A 25901-nucleotide genomic window follows, 5' to 3' on the forward strand; every position below is an offset into this window, starting at 1 on the left:
GAGGTGTTTTCAAACTGTGCTGCGTTCACAAATAACAAAGCGGATTTAACCTGCTCGATAATCAGTAATGAAGTAGTGGCTAAAAAATGTTTTAATGGAAACGGAAAGTCTTCCTTTTTTTACAATTTCGAATGGACGCTCGTTACTGAAGCCCATGTCTGAAAATGGGCACGGACAGGAAAAGGAGTCACTTCTTCCCGGTCCAGTGGAGAGGCGTCCATCCAACCACAGCCCCCGACGTGGGGCTTCAAGCACATCTGAAAACCTCAATCATCGCTGGTCAAGTTCACCAAGTGTTGGACGGGTGCTGGGAAACAGGAGGAAGAATAAGCAGCGATTCCCAAATCTCCCACTTCACCTTTTCTGGCCTTCGGTAGGAGGAGTCATTAAAAAAAAACTGCACAGTCAACCACACCTGCATGAATGGTTCATTTCGGCTAGGACTTCCCGAACATTTATGTTACAGAAGAAAAAGCTGTAATACAGTCAATGAAAAAGAACTGCTGGCATTACTGTTCCCCACAAAATTACATAAAAATGAACAAAACATTAAATAAACATTATTATTAATCATTAAATATATTAACACCAAAATCATGTATAAATTAGGAAATAAATGTACAAACTATTTCACAAAGTGCTTTTAAAAATATATACACAACATTCAAGAAATTCTTAATGTAAGACATTTCAGATTGAAGTTTTGGGGTGATACATTTTTTTAAGTGTCCTTTTCTTTCAAAAAGTATTAACACAACACTTACACACACACACACTAATACAGTCATTAAACATACACACATACTAATACAGCACTTAACACACACATACACGCTCACACACACGCAAACATACATGCACACACACACATAGAAGGCATATTCCCAGATTGGCAAGGAATAAAAACCATTTTCACAGTTACTTAAAATGTTTCGACATTTTCAATGGGAAATTTTAGGCCCCAATTGAGCTTGTAGACGAGTTTTATAAAAATTGCCAGAAAAGAAAGGAGCAAAAGAGATGACTCCCTAAAATGAAGTTGCCAAATACTTGTGTCACTTAGCAATCAGAAACTCATTTCTGTAGAGTTAATACCATCACACAGCCAGCCTTGCCTGTGTTAAGGGATTCCTACACCCTAAGCTTACGAGACACATCTGCCCACGCTTGTTGGTGTCAGTCCCAACAAGAGGAGAGGGAGAATGTTCCAGACTAGGACTGTAGCCAACACAGTCCACTCCTTCAGTCTTCATCTGTAAGTGAAACAGTCCTTGCTCTGTACTTCCCAGGAAGGCTGTCAAGATTAATTCAAGTAAAACCCACAAAAGTGCCTTGTAAATCCTCACCCACTGAGCTACCGGTAAGTTTTGTGTTTTAAAAACTATCAAGTGAACCACCAGGTGTGCATGCCTGTAAACTCAGTAATTGGGAAGCAGAGGCAGGAGGATCATAAACTCAAGGTCAGCCTTAGCCGTGCAGTGAGTCTGTGGCAAGTCTGTGACCTTGTCTAAAAATACAAAGAAAACAAAAGCATCATACTGGATAGGCATGATGCATCAGGCCCTGGATCCGTGCGTGTGTGTGTGTGTGTGTGTGTGTGTGTGTGTATTTGTACCTTCTTGGTTGTTCTTAGAAATACACCAGCACTTATCTTGAAGGTTTTTTCCCCTTTCCATAGTAACATGATTATAATCCAAATAAAGGCTGAGAGATGCCAGTGCTACATTATATGTGGTATTTTCCTTTGACCATAACTTTCCAAAAAAGGCTGTTTCTCATGTTTTGCACAGAATTAAAATGAGAATGAACATCCTAGAGATGTAAAGAAAAAGGAAAATCACTCAAATTTCACTATATAAAACGTGTACTTTTCATTTAAAAGAACGTTAATAAAGCTATTTAGACTCGTTAAAGATATGGTGTGGATTTCAGATTTTCCTAATGCAAAGGAACACTTGCTTGGCAATCTGAACTTGGAGGTCCTGAAGAAGTAACAAAAACACTTGCCAACTGCTTGTAAAACTCAGCAGTGGTATTTTCAATTCTCCTTAAGTCTAGGACTGGGCATACGACATTAAATAAACAACACAGCTGGTGGACAGTGAGCCTTGCTCTTCAGAACACTGCCCTCCCTAGGACAGGTCACCCTCACACTGCCCTCATGGTCACTGATCCCTCTTCATCGTTTAAGACATAGACTTTTTAGGAACACGAGGAGTGGAGAGACACAGGAAATGGGTAAGTTCTAGAAAGGATTGCTCACCGTCTTTCCACACGAAGCACATTTTCTTTGTTACAATGACACACGAAACTAGCCCAAGACACAGGCGATATCCCCAAGCCCTATCTAGGCACAGGAAGAGATGGCCACCCAGGGTTGTGTATATGTGTGTCAAGCTAAGGGCAGTCAGGTAAAGAAACACTTACAGTCCACTTTGCAACAAGGGTGTGAGGAGCACACTAGGTCTGTTCACAGTAACATGGATCATGGTACCTTTTAGATATCGTCTCATCACTGGGCACAGAACATGTGATGATAGTATGACCCCCCCCAGAGCTAGCTAAGAACATTGAGGAGGGGGTGAGGGACAAAAACAGGACAACCTCTCCATCGTATCGATATACAATACTTTACACAGCACCAAATATGTCACACCATTGCAGCCAGTAGTGCACGCGTAGCATCATACCCAGCATGAAATCAGCCTGCTTCACATGCAGACATGGCACTGGGCGCAGCGTAACCAACATGTCATGACTCATCAGAACTGCCACTGGCTTGTCCAGAACGTACTACCGTGAAGGGTCCAAAGACAATGCTCATCCCTTACTGCTGGTAATTTCCATACTGGCCCTAAAAGAGAACAAGACAAAGATTATACCTCTTCAGTCTTCAGTGGCAGGGTGTACACCCAAACAGGAAGTTTCTTCCCATAGCCAGACCCTGGATCACAGGTGGGAAGTGACTTCATAAGCAAGCTAGCTAACAGTCTGCCCAAATCCACAAAGTGAGAGGTAGCCCTTCTCCAATGCAAAAGTATCATGGCTTGGTTTTTTGGTTTTTTTTTTTTTGTTTCTTGAGACAGGGTTTCTCTGTACAGCTGCTGTCCTGAACTCTGGAGACCTGGCTGGCTTTGAACCCACAGAGATCCACGCCTCTGTGTGCCACCACCACGGTGCCCTGCCAGAAGAATCATGTTTCAGCCTGGCAGTCACGCCCCACCGTTTTCCCCAGCTGGGACAATCATTTAATGACTTGATTTGTTTTCATCAGCTTTGCTCAGAGGCAGGTGCTGGAGGACAACCCTTCTGCTCTTGTCGGTTGATAATAAATCTGCTTTGGCCTACAGTGAGGCAGGAAAGCCACACTGAATACAGGGAGAAAGACGGGCGGAGTTTAGGGGGATGCAAGCCAGTCTGGTAAAGGCCGTGGCCACGTGGCAATACACAGATTAATGAAAATGGGTGTGGAGGTCCCAAAATGTGAGCCTATTCCAGCTGGTCTGAAAGGCAGAGAGTTTGAGTTCATTCAAAGTTGTTAACAAGTATAGCTACACACCCTGACCTAGGGTATAGTTACTTGGTGTTTTGAACATTAAGATAACCCATAGAGGTGTATCCTCTCCACCCTGACCAAAGGTCAGAGAATTCAAGCATACTTCTGCTCCTTCTTTTGAAATAGGAGGTTTGGCCTTGGGAGTGGCTGCCTTCAGAGTACCTGGTCTGGGGTGGGTTCACTGCCTAAATAATAGAACGATTTTCTCAAGAATTAATGGCTTGAGGTCTCAAGTATTGGATCAAGTAACTGTTCTGGTTGTCCTCTGTATCATGCTAAAGCAGTCTTCTGCCTTCTTCCCCCTTTTGTATTGGGCTATAAAAGTGTGGGGGACAAAAACACAGGCAAACTCATCACTCAGAACTTAATATGCAAGAGGCACTGAGTGGCCCTCAATACTATCCTATGTCTCTGTGTTTCTTTTTATCTCTGTTCCTCCTACCTAAGGTTTCTAATCCTCATGCCCCTACCCTGGAACGTAAAAACCCAAGAACCTGCCGTGGCTAGGAACCTGGCAGAAGTCACCCCCAAAAGGTGGCTCCTACAAATGGGTTAATTTAAATGTAAGAGCTAGTTAGTAGTAAGTCTGAACTACAGGCCAAACATCCTGTAATTAATACTAAGCCTCTGAGTGATTACTGTAATTATTGTAAGTGGCTGTGGGATAGAGCAGGACAGAAGCCTCCATTTAGAGGCAGGGCTATGAAGACAGCAATGTGCCCTCAGCGATGCACTGGTCTCTCTGAGAGGTAGGGCCTGGCTATGTGCTGACCCTCCAGGAAAGGAGTTCCCCTGTGCTCTGGGCTCCTTCTAATGACTGGTGGAACAGCAGGGCTGGTGCCAACACCAGCTTCACTCTTAGGAAATAGCTTGGAGTGAGTTGGTTAACAGGGTCAGTCAATGCACAATCTGAAGAGAGAACTGAGCTTGAATACAGCACGGCTGCAGGCTCGGAAGCTCACGGAATCCTGCACCCCGAGGAGGAGTCTCCTGGAAGACTGTTGTCCTTCGGGACACAGGCACTCAGTGCATCCCAGCTTCCTTTCTCCACAGAGCCCACAGTGAGAGTCTAGCAGAGACAATCTGACAGGTCTCTGGGGTCTGTACCCAGGAGGTGAAGCAGAGGGCACAGCAGGCCCTGAGTGTGATCATCAGGGCAGGCGGCACTTCTGTATAGAGTGAGTCTAACCCAGTGCCCTCAGGCCAGCTAGTTCTTCCCGCAGGGATATATGCTGTTGCACGGAGCTATTTCTGATCCTCGAAACTGGGGAATGGGGGGAGTGGCGTGCATCTATGGGTAGTGGCTAGGGACACTAGAAAACACGAAATACACACAAGAGCTGCCTGGACTTGCCTGGGTCCATCAGACTGGGTTGGGACCTTGAGACTCTTTTGTTTGTTTGTTTTTGTATCCCCCGCCCCAACAGGGTTTCTCTGTGTAGCTGTGGCTGTCCTGGAACTCACTCCGTAGACCAGGCTGGCCTTGAACTCACAGAGATCCACTTGCCTCTGCCTCCTTGAGTGCCAGGATTAAAGGTGTGCACCACCACCACCCGGCTCCACAGCTAAAAGTCTCACATTAAAGGTCTAAAGTGAGGACACATTCCCTTGAGATGTCCTGCTGTGTCTTCACTAGGGGCCAGTGACATCATGACATTCAGCCTATAACTAAGTTAGCATGCCACTTGTTGGTCCTCAAATTTTTGAGATATTCTCTTTTTGGCCTCTGAGAAAGAGACATCTGTGTCACCAAGACCACCCTAGCAACTCTATCCCCACACTGGTTGTGCACCGCCGCTGTCCTGGAAGCCAACTGGTACCACCTGCCATTCCTCGGGACCATGAGACAGATCCTTGTCATGCCTCACTTGACTCTTGGTAGACAGCACTTCCAGAAACATCCAGAAAGCTTGCCTGCTCATAGCCGTAAGGCCGCTGTTGCTGGGCAGAAGGTCCTGTCTGTGATGCTCTATAGCTTCCATACTGTTGGCCTTGTCCTTGCTGGTAGCTTGAGTACTGTGAGGGGGCTCCTTGGGCAGGGCCTGTGAAGACAGCGGAGACTGAGTGGCTAGCCATGACCGGATTGTCATGCTTGTGAACACCCAGATACCAGGTCCCTGTCCCTCGGTGGTCAGGCCGAGTGTCATCTCTGAGAGTTCTGTGAGGACCTGGGACTCTGCCCATACACACGTGGGGCACTGAGGTCTGTCCCTAGCACACTGGGCCTGCCACCTTGCAGAAGGGGGTAAGGGGCTACTCCAGAACCATCTGGGGTCAGTTATGGTGGACATAGTAAAGCACAATATTAAATGGCAACAGGAACAAGGGAAACTCGAAGGCAGAAAAGAAATGTCCGACTTCCTGTGTGAACTAAGTTGCAGGCTCAGGAAAGGATAAAGTACAGCATCTGCTTAGTTATCATCTGTGTGTGTGTGTGTGATGCTGAGGACAGAACACGGATCATCACAGATGGCAGTGCTCCACCACAGAACCACAGTCCAGCCCCTGTGAACACTACGCAAGCTTTCAATGCTACAGCTATGGCTTGTAAGCTATTGCTCAATGCTGTTTTCCTTTCTCCTGCATGCATGCCTGCACACCACATGCATCAAGTAGAAGCTAGAAGAGGGGAATCAGATCTTCCCCTGGGACTGGAGTTTCAGTCAGTTGGGAGTTACCATATGGGTGCTGAGAACCAAATACAGGTCCTCTGCTAGAGAAGTGTTCTTAACAGCCAAGCCATCTCTAAGCCCCAATCCTGGCTTCTGAATTGTAACCACTGTACTGGGGTAACTGATGATCTTAGATATGGGGAGGCATGTGGTGATAATTTGTGTTTTAACAAAGCTTGCCTGAAGATTAGAGAAGCAGAGCAGCCAGCCACTAGTTCTTACCTCTACGAAATCCTCACACCAAATGGGGTATCCTGTCTCTACAAAACCTCAGACTGAACCCCGAGCTCCTGTCTACTCCCGACTTATATTCCTCTCTCCGCCCAGCCATATCAATTCCCGTTTCCATTTCCCCAGTGCTGGGATTAAAGGTGTGAGCCACCAGTACCTGATCTCTAACTAGTAGCTCATCCACATGCTGATTTTTAGGCAAGCTTTATTTGTTATAGCACAAATAAAATATCACCACAGAGGCAGGGCACTAACTACATGGGAACTCTGGGCACAATCCCCCAACCTACCCAGAAACCAGCATCTATGCCGAAATAAGCTTACTAAGCATCTGCCTAAATGACAGCATCACAATGTACGCAGTTCTCTTACCATAGCCCTGCTGCTGTCCGGGGTAGCTCTGTTGGTTGGGGTACTGCTGCTGGGAGTATGTCTGCTGCTGCGCTGAGCCCTGCTGGTACCCAGTCTGCTGCTGACTGTACTGGGAGTTTCCTGAAGGAAGAAGAGGGCACAGGACAAGCGAGCAGTTATGGAACCCTTGCACCGTGTCTCCAGAGGTAGCGTGTTTCCACAACGGCTCAAATAGCATAGATATTTTTGTCTTATTATGTTACAAAATACAAATGAAAAGCCAGACAATACAAAATGGGTGAGGTGGCTGCTAAGATAAAGGCTAACAATCGTGCTGTGCATTGAGCTGTCAAGTTTTGCTCCACACGGTTGATCTTAATCGTCAGAACCCAGGAGACACACCCGAGTGTCTCTCTGAAGGTGCTTCTTGGAAAGCTTACGTGAACGTGGGTGGCACCATGTCATGGACTGGGGTCCCAGACTGGATAAAGAGGAGAAGTGAGCTGAGCACCAGCATTCGGGTTTTTTCCACTTCCGGACACAGCTGCAATGTGACCAGCTGCCTCAGGCTCCTTCTACCGTGGACTGTACCTCATTAAGACTGTGAGCCAAAACAAGCCCTTCCAGAAGTTGCCTTTGTCAAGGGTTTTGTTCCAGCAACAAGAAAAATAAAAAAGCCCCAGAGGCTACCTTCAGTTCCTAAGACGTGAACGTGACCTTAATCAGAAGCAAGACCTTCTGTGGATGCGAGAGAAATGTGAGCAGATGCACAGAGGTCACATGACAATGCAGCTGGAGACAGGAACAGGTTTCTCCAGCCACGCTGATGGCAGCAGCTGGAGAGGGCTGGGGCAGACGTGCTCTGAGCTGGCAGGAAGTGAGTCTGCAGACACCTTGGCGTCAGACCTCAGCCCTCCAGAGCTAGTGTGTATGTGTGTGTGTGCGTGTGTGCCCGCGTGCGTGTCCCCCCCCTCACCCCCCCCCCCCCCCCCCCGTGAAAGGCCTGATGCAGAGCTAGTGACAGGGGAAGGCCTGATGCTTCAAGCTGCCCTGGGAGGATGGACATCAAGCAAATCAATTATTAGACATATTTCAGGATGACTCAGAGGCTTAAGAGTGCTTGGCTACTTTTCCAGAAAACCTAAGTTTGGTTCCCTGGTTCCCAGAACACCATTAAGTTGTTCACAACCACCCCTAACTCCAACTCCAGGGGATATAGCACCCTCTTCTGGTCTCTGAGAATACCACCTATAAGGGTGTATGAGTGCACACACACACACATTAATAAAGGACAGAAACATAACTTTTTTTTTAAGTTAATGTGTATGGACGTCTGCTGAGCCCTGTAAATCCAGGACTCTCGACCTGCTTAGGACCTGTGTCTCTCGTCTCACTTCACATTCCGTGGCAGCCACTGGTGATGCGGGTCAGCCAGGATGGGCAGATTTACACCACAAAGATGGACTAATTCTACAAAGCAAGGCTTTCTGCTCAGAGCCACACAGCAACACGCAGCCATCCCTCTCCCCCATTCCCACAGCACCACCAAGGGTCTCTCCAAGCTGGGACCACTAGCCCCTTACAAAAGATGCAATCTTACTGGCTCACAGGCCGCTCAGCTGGAAGGATGGCAGCGTTTGTCCCCCAGCAGCACCCCCAATGTGAGGCTGAGTTCAAGACATAGTCTGGCCAACCCAAGCTCACACACCGACACCAGCTGTCTCCTACCCATCCATGGACGCCTGTCTCTTACCATCAATGACTGGGTGATACTCGCTGGAGGCCAGCACTGCTGGCTCTGGGGAGTGTGGTACCAACAGCTGTGCCGGTGCCGTGTTTACACACTGGGGCACAGCATGGGTCCCCACTGTGCTCCTTACCCCCCTCATAGTAGTGCTGTGTGGAATCCTCAAATGAGCGGTCGTAGCTCTGCTCTGTGTAGGACGACTGCTGGTAGGCGTAGTCACCGTGGCCTGCAAGAGACAGTCACTGGGAATGTCTCCCTGCCTAGGTCTGCAGCAGTGAGTTCAGGCCAGGAGAAGAGGCACAACTGGCTGAGCCTATCTCTCTCAGCTCCTTGGTTCTGTCCGTCTGTCTGTCTGTCTCTCTCTCTCTCAAATGGAGACATCATCCTCGCTGTGAGGCTGCTCCAAGTTGTGGAGAGAATCAAGCCTTCCTGACAGCACTGGTTGCTCTCTCCTGCATCTGCCCAACTCCTGGGGCTTCCTGAGTAGTGATGCTGTGACCATGAAAAGGTCTTTGGGACAAACCGCCATCGGATACCAGGCATCACGGCTAGCTACAAGACTCGTCTCAGCCACTTACCCTGCTTATTCCCCAATGCACCCTGCCACATGCTACGGCTTACACCAGAGACCTCCATCGTTATCTCTCAAAATGTATATTTAAGATAGATATTTATTGAGACAGAGTCGCCTGATGTAGCCCAGGCTGGCTTCAAATTCTTAATCCTCCTGCTTCAGTCATCCAAGAGCTGGCGTTACAGGCAAGGGCTACCACACCCAGTCCTTAGGATCACTTCAAATGACACTTCTACAAATCCACTTAAAGGGAACAACCTGCAGAAGTGAGGGCAGGAGGCTGGACGCTGGGACGCACCATGTCAAACACACCTGTCAGTGATGGGTGGCTCTACCCAGCTCAGACGCCTACACCTTCTGGGAAAGGGAAGCAGAGAAAACCCAAAGACATGGATAGTGTCCTACATGGAAGGCTTTCTTGTTGGAGACCAGCCTCAGTCATGCCCCAGACTGCTCAAGCTTGGGGTGCTTTGCTGGCAGGACCCGAGGCTGGGTCTGAAGGGCGGATGAACAAGCTGTCAGGAGCAGGCCTTACCGTCTGGGTAGTACTGCTGACTCATGGGCTCCGCAGCACCCTGGCTGTGGCTGTACTGTTCACTGTAGTACTCCTCCTGGCCTAGGTACTGCTGGGAAGAGCCTGTGGGGATGTGACCAGACACTCAGGACAAGGACACAGTGGGCGAGACAGGCTCACACACCTGGTTCAGCAGCAAAGCCATGCTAAGCAGCCTTGCCCATGGGAGGAACACAACCGGGCGCATCCAAACACCAATCCTCCCTCTCCTATTAACCCAGCTGCCCAAACACTCTGGAACTGAAACAACAACCATCTGTCCCTTCAGCCCAAAACACCTGCCCCTGGGCTAGCAGACGCTCACTGGGTCCCCACTGCACCTATAGGCCCAGCGTCCTTGCTCACGCCAGGGACAGATATCATGGCCCACGTGGGGCAGACCTCAGGCTCTTTACCATGGGCTGGAGTAGGCCTCGGCCTTACCTTGCTGGGAGGGTCGGTAGGGCGCCATGGGCCGCTGTCCCATCATGCTGCTCCCTTGGCCACCCTGGCCCATCATGGCAATGGGTGCCTGGCCCTGGTAATGCTGGCTCCCGCCCTGTGCGGAGTTGTAGTGGGACGTGGCTGCCTGCTGGTGCATCATGGAGACTGTGTGACAGGACAGAGACCCCAAAATAAGCCTGAGAAAGCGCTAGGGTGTATGGGGGGGGCGGCTCTGTCCCCTGCAAACTTGACTCTCTCCTAATGCTACTCTGTCATTTCCCATGTTCATGTAAGATGGTACCTCTGATTCCAAGTCATACCTCTAACGATGTGTACTGCATCCAGCCCCTGGCACAAGGTTGGACCTCAGCTGTTAGTACTAATGTTTGGTTAACATAAGAGTCACTGGGCAAGAAGAGGGTCCTCAGGGCCCCGGCTCCTAACCACAGAAACTACGTCCTTCCTTCCTTGTCCCTAGGGCTTGTCTTGAAGCAGTCAGTGTCCTCTTTCCATTTCTTGAGCAGCAGCCATACAGCTACTGTGGACTGCACCTGTCTGTTTGCTGGCCTCTCTACACACTGCTCAGAATTCACTGGAACAACACTGCCCAACAGAAATGGGACAAGAGCCATTTATTTTAAAGTCTGTAGTTAGTCATGTCTGATAGAGCAACCTGTCACCCTAGCTACTCGGGGGATGGAGGAAAGAAGATTCCAAGTTCAAGACCAGCCATGGCAATTCAGTGAGGGGATGGAGCTCACTAGAGTCCTTGCCTTACATGCATGAGGCCCTGTGTTGGTCCTCAGCAATGGGAAAAGAAAAAGAAAAGCTTCTGGTATCATGTTGAAAAAAATAAAATAAGCCAGGCAGCAGTGGCACATGTCTTTAATCCCAGCACCTGGGAGGCAGAGGTAAGAGGATCTCTGGGGGGCTGGAGAGATGGCTCAGAGGTTAAGAGCACTGCCTGCTCTTCCAGAGGTCCTGAGTTCAATTCCCAGCAACCACATGGTGGCTCACAGCCATCTGTAATGAAATCTGGGGCCCTCTTCTGGTGTGCAAGCATACATGGAAGGAATGTTGTATACATAATAAATAAATAAATAAATCTTTAAAAAAAAAAAAAAAGAGGATCTCTGTGAGTTTGAGGCCAGTCTGGTGTATAGAGCAAGTTTCAGGACTGCCAGGGCTACACAGAGAAACCTTGTCTTGAAATAAAAACAACAACAACCAAAAAAAAGTGAAGAGATATTCAAAAAACATTATGACAATGTGTTTGCAAAACAAATCTACAGCGTTATGATCACAGAGAACACAGGAGACACTCCATCTTCGTTTTTTTTTGGAGACTGTCCTGGAACTAGCTCTTGTAGGCCAGGCTGGCCTCAAACTCACAGAGATTCTCCTGCCTCTGCCTCTGCCTCCCGAGTGCTGGGATTAGAGGTGTGTACCACCACTGCCCGGCCTCCATCTTGTTTTGTAATGCTCCTCTGAAACCTGCCTCTGCCGCTCAGGGAACATCTGGATCGGGACCTGCCCTTTCCCAGGTACTTCCTGATCTCACGATCAGCACCCACCATCAGGACAGCCCCTGATCCCAGGTCCCTGCTCAGGTGAAACTCCAGTTAAGTATTTGTGACCCTTCATCTTTTAGACTTTTGGCCTTTGCCCGGGGTTCCTCACTATACCTCACCTGAGACCAGTGTTTATCCACGTCCCACAGTCAATGGGACTTGGAATTCAATTTCCTTGGAATTCCTAAGGCCTCTGAGAAACCACTCAGGGCGAGTCACTGTGTATCCACCAACCTGGCCTTGTGGAAACGCCTAGGGAAGAACCACAGCACCTACCAGGAGGGCTGCCCCTTAGGATCACACAGACAAGCTGCCTGAGTTTGCCAAGGTTTAGGAGCCGACCAGGGGTGTGGACCAGTACCTGGGTTGGACTGCATGTTGATGTTGGTCCGAGACACATAGTTGCTGATAGCACCTTGGCCTTGCATGGGGACACTCTGCGAGGTGGGTCCCGAGTGGCTGTAGCCAGGCCCAGTCCCATGGCCACTGCCTGACATGCTCATGGAGGTTGTGGGCAGTGTGCTCTGCGCCGTCTGCTGCATGGACACATGGTTTGGACCTGCCAGGAAGGGTAGGAGACAGAGTGTCAGGCATTGGAGGCCAGGTATCCACTTCAAGGTAAAGACATCCACGTTCCCTTTAGCCAGTCTTGAGCAGAAAGGCTAATCCCTGGTCAGTAACACTAAAGAAGGAAGTGATTTACGCACAGACCTAGCACTGTGTCACGGTCACTGAGATCCCCAGTTGTTCTCATGCTGCAGCAATAGCAGCAGCACCACCACCTCTTCACTCTAGGGGACCCGTGCAGAAGCACACGTCTGTCCACTAAGTGGAGACCTCCGCACATACACGCAGGCTTAGCAGAGTACCTGTGTCCAGGACAGTGGGAGAGAGGTGGGCACAGGCAAGGCCAGGACGGCACTGTACCCAGCTCTGCTGGGTGTAGGCTGACCCTGAAGCCGGTCAGTCACCTACAGCTGGCTACCTTGGGGACACAGCTGCAGCAAACCTGCTCACCGTTACCGATCTGGCCCTGCATGAGGGAAGCAGGGGGCAGGCCTGTGCTGATGGCATCGCTGAGGCTGCCCTGGGGATGCAGGCCCTGGCTGGAACCGCTCTGACTCAGCGCTCCGGGGCCCAGGTTCATGTTCTGTGTTGGTGGCTGTAGAGGACACAAAGGTAAGGACAGTTAACTCAGAGTGAGCACCAAGAACCACTCCAGAGACATAGGAATTGCACAGCTACCTGCCAGCAGGGGTACTGGGCTAAGACAGAGACCAAACATGACATTCAGTGATGTGGGAGTCCCCTCTGTGTGCTGTGATTATTATTAATGAATAAAGAAACTGCCTTGGCCTGTTGATAGGGCAGAACTTAGGTAGGCAGGGAAGACAGAACTGAATGCTGGGAGAAGAAGGGCAGAGCGGGAGACGCCATGGAGCCACCAGAGTCAGACAAGTCAAATCTTTGCCACGTGGCGATACACAGATTAATAGAAATGGGTTAAATTAATAGAAGAGTTAGCCAATAAGAAGCTAGAGCTAATGGGCCAAGCAGTGTTTTAATTAATATAGTTTCTGTGTGGTTATTTTGGTTCTGGGCAGACAAACAAGCGGCCTCCTCCTACAACAATTCAGAACGTAAATCAGTTGGCCAAGTGTCTCAGTGTCCCATCTCATCCATGACCTGCACAAGCTGGGTCCCTGCACTTTTATTTCCTGTGTCCCCCCCCATCCTCTATCTCCTCTACATAAGCTGCTCAGTTAAACATATGATGTAAGGGAGACGGATCGTCCCCTAGATCAAACAGTGGTTCCAAAGGTTTGCATGCACGTGCTATCTGTACCTAGTCAAGAAAGGGAGCCCCTAACCAGGCCTGGTGTTGAGAAACCCTATAATCTCAGCTGAGGCAGGAGGATGACAAGTTCAAGGCTTGCGTACAGAGTGAGTTCAAGCTCAGGCTGGGCAAAATAGTTAGATCCTAAGACTAGTACTTATTTTTAAGAAATAAAAGGACAATTGAGGACATCACATGCACACAGCTCTAGGTTCAATCCCCCAGCACTGAAGACGAGAAGGAGTGTGTCCGGCAGGACCAGCTGTTCTCTGCACAAACGCCCAATCGACATCACAGCTGATGGAGTGTAACGCCACTCACAATGCCTCCACTTTCCGAGGGGGCAGTGTACCGGGGGCTGAACCGTTCCTGGTAATGCGTCTACCCTGGCACCTTGTAATCAGCATTGGTCATCTTGGGGTGGCTCCTTCTCTTGGCCACGTTACCTTACTTGGCCACAGGCACACGATCCAACTTCACAGTAAAAATTTAATTTGGGAAAAATGCAGTTACAGAAAATTAAACAGACAATAAAATATTTATACTAACATCTGGAATGTGACTACGCAGATTTTTTTTCTTTTCAACTTCCTTTTATTTTTAAGACAGGGTTCATACTGTGCATGTCTAGCTAGCCTGGTATTTGATATATGGCCCAGTCTGGCTTCAAACTGACGGCAATCCTACTACCTCAGCCTCCCAAGTGCTAGGATTTAAAGGCATGCATCAATCTCGCTGAGAAAGATTTGTTTGGCTTTTTTTTTTAATTTTTATTTTTTTAATATTTATTTACTATGTATACAATATTCTGTGTGTGCCTGAAGGCCAGAAGAGGGCACCAGACCTCATTACAGATGGTTGTGAGCCACCATGTGGTTGCCGGGAATTGAACTCAGGACCCTTGGAAGAGCAGGCAATGCTCTTAACCGCTGAGCCATCTCTCCAGCCCTGGCTTTTGTTTTTTTAAAGTCCTGGTAGTGCACCCCATGCATCGGAAATGCTCACACTATTTGGAGGGGCTTACGATAAATGAGGCCCTGCATTCAAGCCTCAGCTCCACAAAAACAGAAAATAAACAGAAGGGTTTGCAGCAAAGGCACAAAGCCCTCTCCTGTCAGTCATGATACAGCTGACATTCCTAGGGTTGGTTCTGGGGTTCCTTCCCTATGCTAAGCAGCCAAAGTCCCAATTCTACCTGTCTGGCCATTATAACCTCACCCACATGATGGGGGTTTTCCCAGAATCCCCCATTTCTGCCGCCTAATGGCACTGGGTTGCTGCTGGTTACCTGCCTACTAAGGTGACACGCTCAGAAACTGGCTGCAGCACTTACCGCGGGAAGCAGCGACTGCATATTCTGGTTGGAGTCTGCTATGGTGGCCAGGTAGACCAGGTTCCGGTGCAGGATCTGCTGGTACCTACGGGAGATGCAGACAGGTAAAGCAGGACAAGCTGCCACACCCAAGATAGAAGCACAGTCTACCCAAGTCAGCCTTGACCTCCGCCGAACTCCAGCAGGACACTGGCCTCCAGGAAACTCTCCACAGTCTAGGGTAGGGAAAGCAGGGAACAGGTCCAGTCAAGTCTCAAGCAGGTTCCTGTTCCGTGAGTGAACCTTGGGAGACCCCGAGATGTGTGCCAAGTGAAAAGTGGCACCAGGTTGTTGGAAAAGGAGAGGCTTAAACATGACAGATGGAGACCAGGGAACAGAGCCCTGCTCCAGAGTCAGACACCAGGCTAACTCCATAGCAGCTGAAACAGGAAGGGGCCGGGGACTGAGGACCCTCACCCACACGTCACACCAGGCAAAGTCTCAGGTCTCTCAGGCAAGCTGCACCAGGTGGGCACCAGGGCCTCGCACACTTGATACCTCGTGAAGGTGAGAGAGACGTCTAAGGTACTTTGCCCACACAGAGACACAAGTGGTCTCCTGGTTGGGTCGACTACTGGCCCGTAGATGTAGACTGTGGAAACCCCAAGCCCTAAATGACGAGGGTTCCCACCTCACCTGCGTTCCCAGAGTCAAATCTAACCTCACTCTGCTCTGCACCCAAGGAAGCTTTCCCAGAGCACAGAGAAGGCAGTGTGGAAAAGCCCAGGGGAGGGCTGGGTCCTGGGCTGGCATGGTTACTTACTGAGTGCACTCGGCCGTCTTGCCCTTGCTCTGGTAGTCCAGGATGCACTGGATCAGATGGTGATTCTCATCCAGCATCTGGAGGGGAGGTAAGCAGGGCACATGCCAGTCACACAGCAGCTGGTTCACATCTGGACACGAGGATCCCTGGGGAGAGTGCTAGGGACACTCACTCCAGGTCCCAGGCCCCTACCTCGAGAGTGCCACAGACCCTTCACAAGAAGGTAGAGGCAGCTTACACCTCTGCAGGCTGCGTTCAGTCTAGGTCAGTGAGGGAAGGCAATGAGACATCACGGCCAGCAGGAGGCGTTGCAGGTACCTATGACCAGGCTACACACGGAGGAGAGGGAATCACGGGGCTACTAATGGACAACCTCATTCCTTTGGATCTCTTCCAGCCCTGAGCACAACACGACAGAAGGCCCAGGCTGCACTCTGCGGAGATCAGCACTGTTTCAAGACTGTCTTATACATAATAAAGGGTCCAGATTTGAAAACGATCTCATCGGGTGATAGGCGAACAGTCAAACGTGAACAGGTCGGGGATGGACCGTGGGCTCCTAGAACTGTTCCTAGGCCAGGGTCGGTTCCCAGCAGTAGGAAGCTGGTCCTCACTCCACCAGGCATAGTCCACCCCCAGCACTTAGCACCACAGGGAACTGGTCAGACACACAACCCCAGCCCACACCTGACAGGTGGCCATGTTGGAAGACATTGGGCTGAGCTCCCAAGGTGTCCTGGAGGCACTGACATGTCTATAGGAGAATCCAGCACTCTTCCCTAACCCTGTAATGTGTGGGTCTGACTGCCACAGACCCCAGGGCTGGTGCATATGGCCTGGCATGTGCTGGCACCGGTGACTGGCAGCACGGAGGGGGACGCCAGGGACACCAGGCATGAAAATGCCTGGGTGTGAAGAGGACGTGCCTAGCATGGGCAAGTATGGTATACAAGAGCCTTGAACAGTACCCTTGAACAGTACTTTAAATCACTGAGAAAGGCAGAGGGAGAGGTGGGAGGGGACAGAGGAAGTGTGGCAGGTCTGTGGGCACAGGACAACCGGAAGGTAGTGTTGAGTCCTTTTCTCCCCAGGGGAAGAAGCCTGGCACACCTGCTACCTCCTGTGCCTTAGCTCAACTGCTCACAACAGACAGGTCCTTCCTTCCTACACCAAAACACACGCTTGGCCTGTACCTTTAGCTGCCCATTACCTCGTCCTCTACTTTGTAGCATGGGTCCCTGAACTACTTCCTGCCTGAGTCTAGCTGCCCAGTTCCACCCTCAGCCTGTCCAACCTCAGGGGTGGTCTCTCCTGCCCTGCTCCTTCATAGGTTAAAACACTTCTCTGTTTTCCTTCTCATGGTGAGGTGACAACAGAGCCTGGACTCAGTGGCCACCAGGGGGCGCTGCTGCAAGAAGCTGGTTCTGGTCAGGTAAACCTGATCTAAAATAAAACTCAGGTTGGACTTTCTCCAGAACAAACCTCTGATGCATGCCCCCATACACAAGGCTCTCAGCATGTTCTTCTTCAAGCCCTCAATCTCAAGAAAGGGCTCTCTCCAAGGACACAAAATAACTCCCCCCAACACGCCTAGGATGTCAGTCACAAGGAAGACAGAGAGGTCAGGGGCAGCATCTCATGGTATAGTCACAAGGCAGACAGTGCTCTATTACACAGTACCTAGCATTTTATAGGCATGAGGAAATACTGAATTGTTACCATGTTCTAAAATTTTGTTTTAATTACGTGCATACGTGTTTGCTTGTGTGCTGTATGTACAGACACATGTGCAGGTACCCACAGAAGCCAGAAGAGAAAGGTCAGATCCCCTAGGAGTTACAGGTGGCTGTGAGCTGCCCAATGAAGTGCTAGGAACTGAGCCTGGAACCTCTGCAAGGGCAGTGCATGCTCTTTTTGTTTTTCCGAGACAGGGTTTCTCTGTAGCTCTGTAGCACAGCCACTACCACCCGGCTCAGTGCATGCTCTTAATTGCAGAGCTAAATCCCCACCTCATGCCTCCTTAAAATAGCAAATGGGATGCTGGTTCACTTAGTTTAAAAACATTCACAGGAAGTGGGGCATGGTGGTGCATGCCTTTAATCCCAGCACTCAGGAGGTAGCAGCAGGTGAATCTCTGTAAACTCAAAGCCAGCCTGGTCTACAGAGGGAGTCCTAGGACAGCCAGGGCTATTACACAGAGAAACCTATCTTGAAAATCCAAAACCAAAACCAAAACCAAACATTCATAGGAAGGACAGGACGCATGAAGAGAGCTCCAGACCCCTCACGGATCTGCCTGCAGGACACAAGCACAGCATAAAACCCTAGGACAGTAAGAAGGGGACATGAGCTGGTGGGTGTGGATTCTAGGGAGAAAAGAAAACAGACAAGAAAGAACTGAACCGCGGTCCCCAAGGCACTGGATTTCAACCAACTATATGTAGAGCCACCCTGGGAAAGTCCCAAGAGGCTCAAGACAGGACTGTCCCTTGCCTGCATCCTAGCAGGGACGGGAGAAAGGAAAGGGGGAAGACAGAGAGCACCCCACAGGGAGGACTGCGGAACCTCTGACCCTGTCCCCAGTCTCAACAGGGCTAACCCACGATGTCTAGCATCAGCCTGCTGAGGAAGCCTGTCTTGCGAGGGGCAAACACTAACACCAAAGGCTGGGATGCAGGCCAGGGTAGATCATCTGCCTAATGTGCAGAATTTCAGTCTGGTCCAGTCTGATTTCCTGCACTGCCTCTCAATGGCCGGCACTTAGAGCAACCAAGATTACAAACGGGCAAAAAACAAAACAAAAAAGAAAAACCTGTATTCAAACCACAACAATAAAATCAAGTCACTGTGTAAATGCAAGACAACAGGGCTATTTAAAATTAACACAGGGAGTCTGTGGTGGAGGCGCACGCCGGGAGACAGAGACAGGGGGATCTCTGGGAGTTCGAGGCCAGCCTGGCCTATGGAGCAAGTTCCAGGACAGCTAAGGCTACAAAGAGAAACCCTGTCTCAAAAAACAAAATAAAACAGGGACTGGAGAGATGGTTCAGTGGTTAAGAGCACTGGCTGGTCTTCCAGAGGTCCTGAGTTCAATTCCCAGCAGTCAAAGGGCAGCTCACAACCATCTGTAACGGTATCTGAAGCCCTTTTCTGGCATGCAGGTATAAATGCAGACAGAGCACTCACACATAGACAAATCTCTTTTATTAATTTTACATTTTTTTATTCATTTTTACATACCAACCACAGTATCCCCATAAGTAAATACATTTTAAAAGAAAAAAAAAAAAAAGCCGGGTGGTGTTAGCTCACATCTTTAATCCCAGCACTCAGGAGGCAGAGACAGGCATTCTCAAAAACCCAAACCTAAATATAACACAAACAAACAATAAAATTAACCCAGGGGCTGGGGAGATCACTCAGAGGATAAACTCACAATCTGGCTCGCACAGGTTGTTCTCAGACCTCCATGCCTCTGCCACAGCACCCATGCACAGAAACACTAAATAAATCAATAAATAAACGTTAGTTGAATGCTAACCCGGTCCAGTGAGTTCTCGGCTACACAGTGAGACCTTGTCAAAACTCAAAACAAATCAATGGGGTTGGAGAGATGGTGCAGAGGTTAAGAGGGTCTACTGGTCTTGCAGAGACCTGAGCTCCTAGCACCAGGTCAGGAAGCTCACAACCTCCAGACTGAGGTGAGAAGACCCACCCACTATGAGAGGCACCATTCCATGGCCTGAGGTCCTGAATAAAAGGAGACTAAAGTCTGAACATAAATGGTCACTTCATCTCCCTGCTTCCGCTGAAGTTAAAACCTTCCATCCTCTTAAAACACAGGACGTGAACAGGGAGGTGAAACACTCCATTCTTCAGGGAAATTCCTTAAGACAGAAAGTAAAGCAAAATAGCTTTTGGGGGGCTGGAGAGATGGCTCAGCGGTTAAGAGCATTGCCTGTTCTTCCAATGGTCCTGAGTTCAATTCCCAGCAACCACATGGTGGCTCACACCCATCTGTAATGAGGTCTGGTGCCCTCTTCTGGACTGCAGGCATACACACAGACAGAACATTGTATACATAACAAATAAATAAATAAATATTTTTTAAAGAATAGCTTTTGGGAAGTCCCTAAAACTGACCAGAATTTCCAGGCCTCTGCCATCCAAGAGTATAAAAGCAGGAAGGACGGCCGAGAAGACTCTCGGACCACCTACCTCTCTAGAGAGGCTCAGAGCAATGGAGTCACCTGGAAAGGCACACACCAATCTGTTGACGTGCCTGCGAGCTGCTGAGCTGTTGACAATGCTGGGGAGGTCTTTGGTGATGCAGCTGTCTTTGGGTCATTTCTACTTCCACAAGTAACCCCAATAAAACTCAAATGGGCACTGGCAGGACGTCTGTTAGGGGCCCCCTTTCTGGGGCGAGTAGATCCCAGGAAAAAAAACCTGTCACACGGCACCCCCTGCTGCAGGCTATGGAAGCGGTATGAGCAGCTGCCTGGAGCTCCTGCCACCATGGCTGAACCCTCCAAGTGTGAGCAGAAATAACTCCTTAACCTCTTAAGTTGCTTCCTATCAGGCAAGAAGAAAAATAACTGAGACACTGCCCGTTATAGGGATTCACGATCTGAGGATATTTCTAGAAGGCTGATGACTAACCTTGCTGCAGACCTACAGCGGGAAGCCAATGAGCCACCTCAGAACACTCACCCTACTGTGGACGATGTGAATTAGCAGAATGAGCCTCTCAAAGCATGCGCAGGCAGGACACACGGGAGGCACAGCTGTGCAGTCTCACAACCACGTTTAACACTTGTGTCCACTTTGCAATGACTACACACACGGTAACGCACATGACCACAGATAGACTATTTCCACCTTCCTGGGACAACACACATGCCAGTTCTAGTCCTGTACATCTTTGGATGCTTAGGAAATTTAGTTAGCAAGGCTCAGCACGGCCAAATCATCCTGCCTCCATGAGAATCTCTGTGCAGAAGAAAGATACACAGATGGCAGATGACGTTAAAACCCAGCACGCTCGGATGAAAGAACTGGGTGCCAGAAACCGCCTCTTTACAAGAGTCTGCACTGCCCAGTTTTGTAGCAGGATTGATTTCTTTAGGGCCACCACAACCAGCTTCCAAATAAAGACACGGAACTGCTTATTAATTATGAATGCTCAGTCTTAGTTTAGGCTCATTTCTTGCTAGCTTTATAACTTATTTTAGCCTGTTTCTCTTCATCCACATTTTGCCTCAGGGCTTTTTAGATTTCCTTCATTTGTATGTCTTACTCCCTGTCTGTCAGGCTGGCGCTTGCCTCGCTGGCCTTGGGCATCTCCCTGTCTTCTCCCTTCTCTCCTCAAGTCTAGACTCCTCCCCCTATTCTCTCTGCCTACCAGCCCCGCCTATCCCTCCACTGCCCAGCTATTGGTTGTTCAGCTTTGTAGCAGATCAATCAAGTGCCTTCCCCAGGCAAGGTAAAACTGCAAAGTATCTTCACATAATTAAATAAAGACAGCATAAACAAATGTAACACGTTTTCTTTTGTTTTTCGAAGACAGGGTTTTTCTGTGTAACAGTCCTAGCTGTCCTGGAACTAGCTCTTGTAGACCAGGTTGGCTTCGAACTCAGAGATCTGCCTGCCTCTGCCTCCTCAGTGCTGGGATTAAAGGTGTGCACCACCACCACCCGGCTACATTTTTACACAGTTCAAGTAATATTCTGCAAGTTTTCTACCGTTTCCGACAGAGCTCTTGCCAAATGACACTAAAGTGATCTGACCCGTTCTCCACTGCTCGAGTGCCTTTACCTCAACGCCGTCTTCACTCTAAGAGCAAGAAACTGAGGTCCAGAAAGCACACACGAACTAGAACTGACGAAAGAGAATTCAAGCTGAAGAAGCCTGAGCAGCCCTGCTTTGCTCCCCTGCAGCCGCAGCCCAGAGCATCCTAAACATGCATGCCCAAAACCGGGCACAATCTGAGAAGCAGCCGAATGGGTCATGGCCACAGCTGCTCTACACAGCATCCCATAATCCCTCCCCCTCACTGCCCACACCTTCAGGCCTTCAATTCCTCCTTCACACACCACACACTCGGCTCATAGGCCTCCAGACATCATCAGTTCCATGCCTCCTCTGCTAGTGGTCACACCTGGCGCTTACTGTACCTTCTGGATACAACGTGCTCATCACCTACAGCTTGGGGACTTTCCTGGCTAGAAACAAGCCAAGCTAAGGCTGGACACTCATAAAAAAGATTAAGTCTCTGTGTGTGTTGGGAACTGCATGGCGGGCCCCCACAAAAAGTGAAAGAGTAAAAAGCAGTCAACATTTTGGCATCCCAACAAGGGGCTAGAATAAAAGAAAATCCAGCAACATATGCCTAGGGTAGAGAGCCATGTACCAAACAGTATAGGTATTCGCTTCACAGGCTGACAAAGGAGGAGGGTGTAAGGAGGTGGGGGATGCTGAATCCTGCTCTAAGTGTCTCTCCCCTTTACTGGGGAATAGAGGTAAAGGCAAGCAGCCTTTGGGCATAGATGCCTTTCCTGGAATGTCCAGCAGGAGGGCTCCCAGCCAGGCTTCACTGAGCAGCAGGTTCCCAAAAAACTGTCCCTGCTTGGAAACGCAGGAATCGAGCTGAGAACCACGCAGGGTGGCCCCTTGCCTGACAGGAGGCAAAGAAACCAAAGGACTGCTCCCACCCAAGGTGGACGCCAGACGGAGTAATGAGGGGATGGGAAGAGAGACTCTGTGCTCCCCTAGGGAAGACTCTCGCTCAAGAACAGTTACCCATGAGCCATTATTCTGCCACTCCAATAGCAGACACACTTCCACAAGCCATTCAACATGGAGGGGACAGCTCTAACTTTCCAAGTGGTCAAGTTACCTTCCTAACTGGATTATTGTCTGAACAAGCATAGAGATCTGAGTGTTCAGTCTCTGGAACCCATGTAAAAAGAAGAAACTGACTTCATGAAGTTGTCCTCTGACCGCTACAGGTATACTGCAGCATGTGAACCTGTGCAAATAACAACAACAAAGCCAACACAATCAGCAACAGATATGTAACTTTTATTGTGCAATTGTTCTGTGAAACAGCAGGGGGCGTTCAGCTGTCCCTATAATAGGCGTGCAGCCATGGGAATCACTGGCCTGTACTAGGCTAATGGCATCAGCTGCACAATGCCGGTCACAGGTAAACAATGGCCTTTAGCTGGTGGAGAGGAAGGCTGGGTCACTGGCGTCTGTGAAGGCAGGAGCCAGCTGCAGCTTCATGTCAGAATCCCAGGCACACCTATCCACACTGTCCTCGGCAAAGCGCAGTTCTGACTACATCTCTCTCAGGTGCCAATGCTCTGTGTCACCACTAGGTCACCTGCTCCAGGTCAGGCCAGCTCTCCAGGCCTTCACTCTGGGTCCCCATTCCCTGCTTCATGAAAGCCACATCTGGGATTACTCATGGCTTGTTCAAATTTCCCAACCTCACGAAACATCTATACTTGGAAGGTGGGCCATCTTAAGTGGGCCAAATTAATGTTACCATTATTCTCATAAGAGGGAGAATAACAGACAAGGAGGTGCAGGACGAGGAAAACAGAGACCTCGCTGCAGACAAGGACACCAAAGGCTTTGGCAGCCATCAGCAGCTGAGGAGGAAAGGGGCAGCCGCCTCCCTCAGGACTGTAGGAAGGCAGACGGGCAGCCACTCCTTCACACCTTAACAAGTGAATTACGGACTGTTATGTAGGGAAATCACGGGCCACTAATACCTCCGCTTAGGCAGAACCGTGCGTAAATTCTGCAGGCCATACTAGCTGCACCCAAGTCCTAAGCAAAACTAGGGCCCAGCAAGGAATACCTCAGTTACATGCTAACTCACATGCCACAAACAATACCTCAGAGTCCTACAGTGGCCTTGTGACTGTCAAGAAAAGATTAGGAGGATACATTTGTGTGGGACCTTGAAGGTTGAGGGAGTCCTGTCACTCTGAGAACAAACTGTTACATCCCTAGTTTCCACCAGCCTCTCAGGAAATCCTGGCCATCCCCAGGGACCTGAGCATGGACAGGTTAGCCCACGCTGACTTGCGAATGCCAGACAAGAGTTCTTCCACTAAGCTATGTTCCTAGCTCTTGGCTTTGATACAGTCTTGCTAGCTAGCTTGGGCTACCCTTGGACTTGTCACATAGCTCAGGCTATCCTAAACGCTCCATCTTCCAGTCTATGCTTCAGAAGGTGATCTGTGGTACATCATCAAGCGAGGTCGAAGCAGCTATGTGAAATACATATAACATTCCCCTTAAGCCTTCCTAGGCCCTCAGTAAAGGACGCAGAGAGGCGGCAAAGGGATGGTTAGCCCTACCAGGTCAAGTACCATGACGGGATAAATTGAAGACCCGCTTCCAAAACTGCACAGGCTGTTTCTGCCCTGGACTAAGGTCAGTAAATTTCCCCTCTCTGTGATCTGATGTTTGGGGTGGTGCCCCAACACATTTTAGCCTAGAGAACCCGAGGAGTTTTGACAAGCAGGTGTGACTACAAAATCATGGGTAAATGCTGAAGCCGAAGGTGGCTTTGAGAACGGCCTCTCTCAAGCCCCAACAGCCAGAGTGCCGGGATACTGCCGGCTCTTCCGATGTAGCATTTCGGTCACCACCAACCAGGGCTCCCAACCCACGGCCACAGCGACGGCAGCTCCTGGAGCCACCACGGAAGGAGTAAGGCAGTTCCTGCTTAGCCTCCTCAGTTTCCTTCACCAAGTCACGTAGTCCTAAGTCAAATGCGATAAAAATCTACAAAGCCATGCACAGTGCCTGAAACGCCATGGCACCCCACGGTTTTCACAGTCAATGAAAAACCCACACTTGAAAACCTGTATTTCTGTTCTGTTCCAAAAATTCTCTCCTGCTCAAGGCTGGCTAGGACCTGCCAAGTGCGACAAGCATTATATTCCTAAGGAGCAGGCCAGCAAGAGGGCTCTGGGAAACAGGTGACAAGCTCAGGAAATCCCAAGACCCTCGGGTCATGAGGGACTAAGAAACTGGCTCAAGGGAATTCAGAATTCTGTAGAAGGAACCCAAATTGAGAAAAGCCAGAGCATAGGAACAACGTTCAGAATCGAAATACAACCAGTAAAAAGCTGAAGTGCCCAAGGCAAAACTTAAAAGCTTTTGTTAAGGAAGTCCCCAAACCCGTGCAAACAGTAGCCCGAACTAAAGGATGCGCCCGAGGCTGTGGGACGAACCTCCGTTGTCTGAAGTCTGCGCGCAGGCGGCTGCGCTCGGGGATGCTCAGTGACCCGAGCGGGGGCGGGGCTGCGCTGGCTGCAGGTCCACCGCGTGCACCGAGCTCGGGACACTGCTGCGGGCCGTGGGGATGACACGCACACTCTGGCTGCATCCCTTTGTGCCGGGCACCGCAGTACCTCACGACAGCGGCCAGCTCGCCGCAGCGGCGCGCCTCCAGGCTGCCCGCGCCCCCTTCTCCACTCGCCAAGCTGCGCGCAAAGGCGCGCGACCGTCGCCACCAAGGCTGTCACCCGAGCGCGACGAGCCCCCGCCCCGGCTGGAGGAGCTGCGGGCCCCGGCGTCCCGCACTGCTGCGTCTGCTGCCAGGGGCGCTCTCTAAGGACACAGCGCAACACGCTCCGGGGTCTCCACTCCCTGCGGCCGCCGGGCCCCCGCTGCCAGCGCCTCCGGCAAAGTTGGCGCAGGCTTTCGTGGGGGCGCGCGGGGCCGCCGTCAGGGCTCCGGTACCCGGGCTGTGCCTCGGCTTTGTTCGCGCCCCGTGCCCACCCTTTCACTCCGCACCCTCGCGGCCCTGCCCACCTTCTGGATGGTCTGTTGTGTAACCTCCCCTTTGCCTCTCGGCCGCGCCGACGCGAAGGCCACGGACATGGTGGCGGCGCGGACTCAGTCCGTGATCATTGGGGTTTATTCTCCGGCTGCGCCCCGCGGCCCGAGGTGCCCATTCTCCGCAGAGCGGGGGCGGGGGCGCGGGGGGTGCCGTGCCGTGGGCTCGCCCGCTTGCCTGCCGCCAATGCGCGCCCGGGCCTCCCGCGTTCCCGCGCCTTAAGCTACAGCCTTCCGGGACCGGACCCCGCACGGAGTCCCTCGGTGCCCGGCCCGCGCTCTGCGTCCAGCCCGCCGCCGCCGCGCCGCCCCCTGTGCTGGGCTTCGGTGGTTCCGCCCGCCCCGCCCCACCCCGCCCCGTCGCGC

The 25901-nt window shown here is 50.4% G+C and overlaps 1 protein-coding gene across 2 annotated transcripts; it reads right to left on the bottom strand.

Moving 5' to 3' along the window:
• Positions 1-68: 68 nt before the first annotated feature.
• On the bottom strand, positions 69-25828 carry Ss18l1 (SS18L1 subunit of BAF chromatin remodeling complex). 2 transcript variants are annotated; one of them, XR_015004213.2, is made up of 12 exons: positions 25512-25828; positions 15672-15748; positions 14870-14954; positions 12717-12861; positions 12061-12258; positions 10129-10293; positions 9667-9768; positions 8691-8783; positions 6832-6951; positions 5471-5598; positions 2691-2854; positions 69-475 (listed from the first exon to the last, which is right to left on the bottom strand). XR_015004213.2 is itself a non-coding variant. In XM_085696919.2 (11 exons), exons 1-11 carry the CDS (start codon positions 25578-25580, stop codon positions 2828-2830), a joined length of 1209 nt encoding a protein of 402 aa, XP_085553045.1. In that variant the 5' UTR covers positions 25581-25828; the 3' UTR covers positions 69-2827. The 2 variants fall into 2 exon arrangements, 1 of the variants encoding a protein (XP_085553045.1); XM_085696919.2 differs by having other exon boundaries at positions 69-2854.
• Between the last annotated feature and the right edge of the window lie 73 nt (positions 25829-25901).

Source organism: Myodes glareolus, chromosome 10 (assembly GCF_982192425.1).
Source record: "Myodes glareolus chromosome 10, mMyoGla1.1, whole genome shotgun sequence".
Lineage (NCBI taxonomy): Eukaryota > Metazoa > Chordata > Mammalia > Rodentia > Cricetidae > Myodes > Myodes glareolus.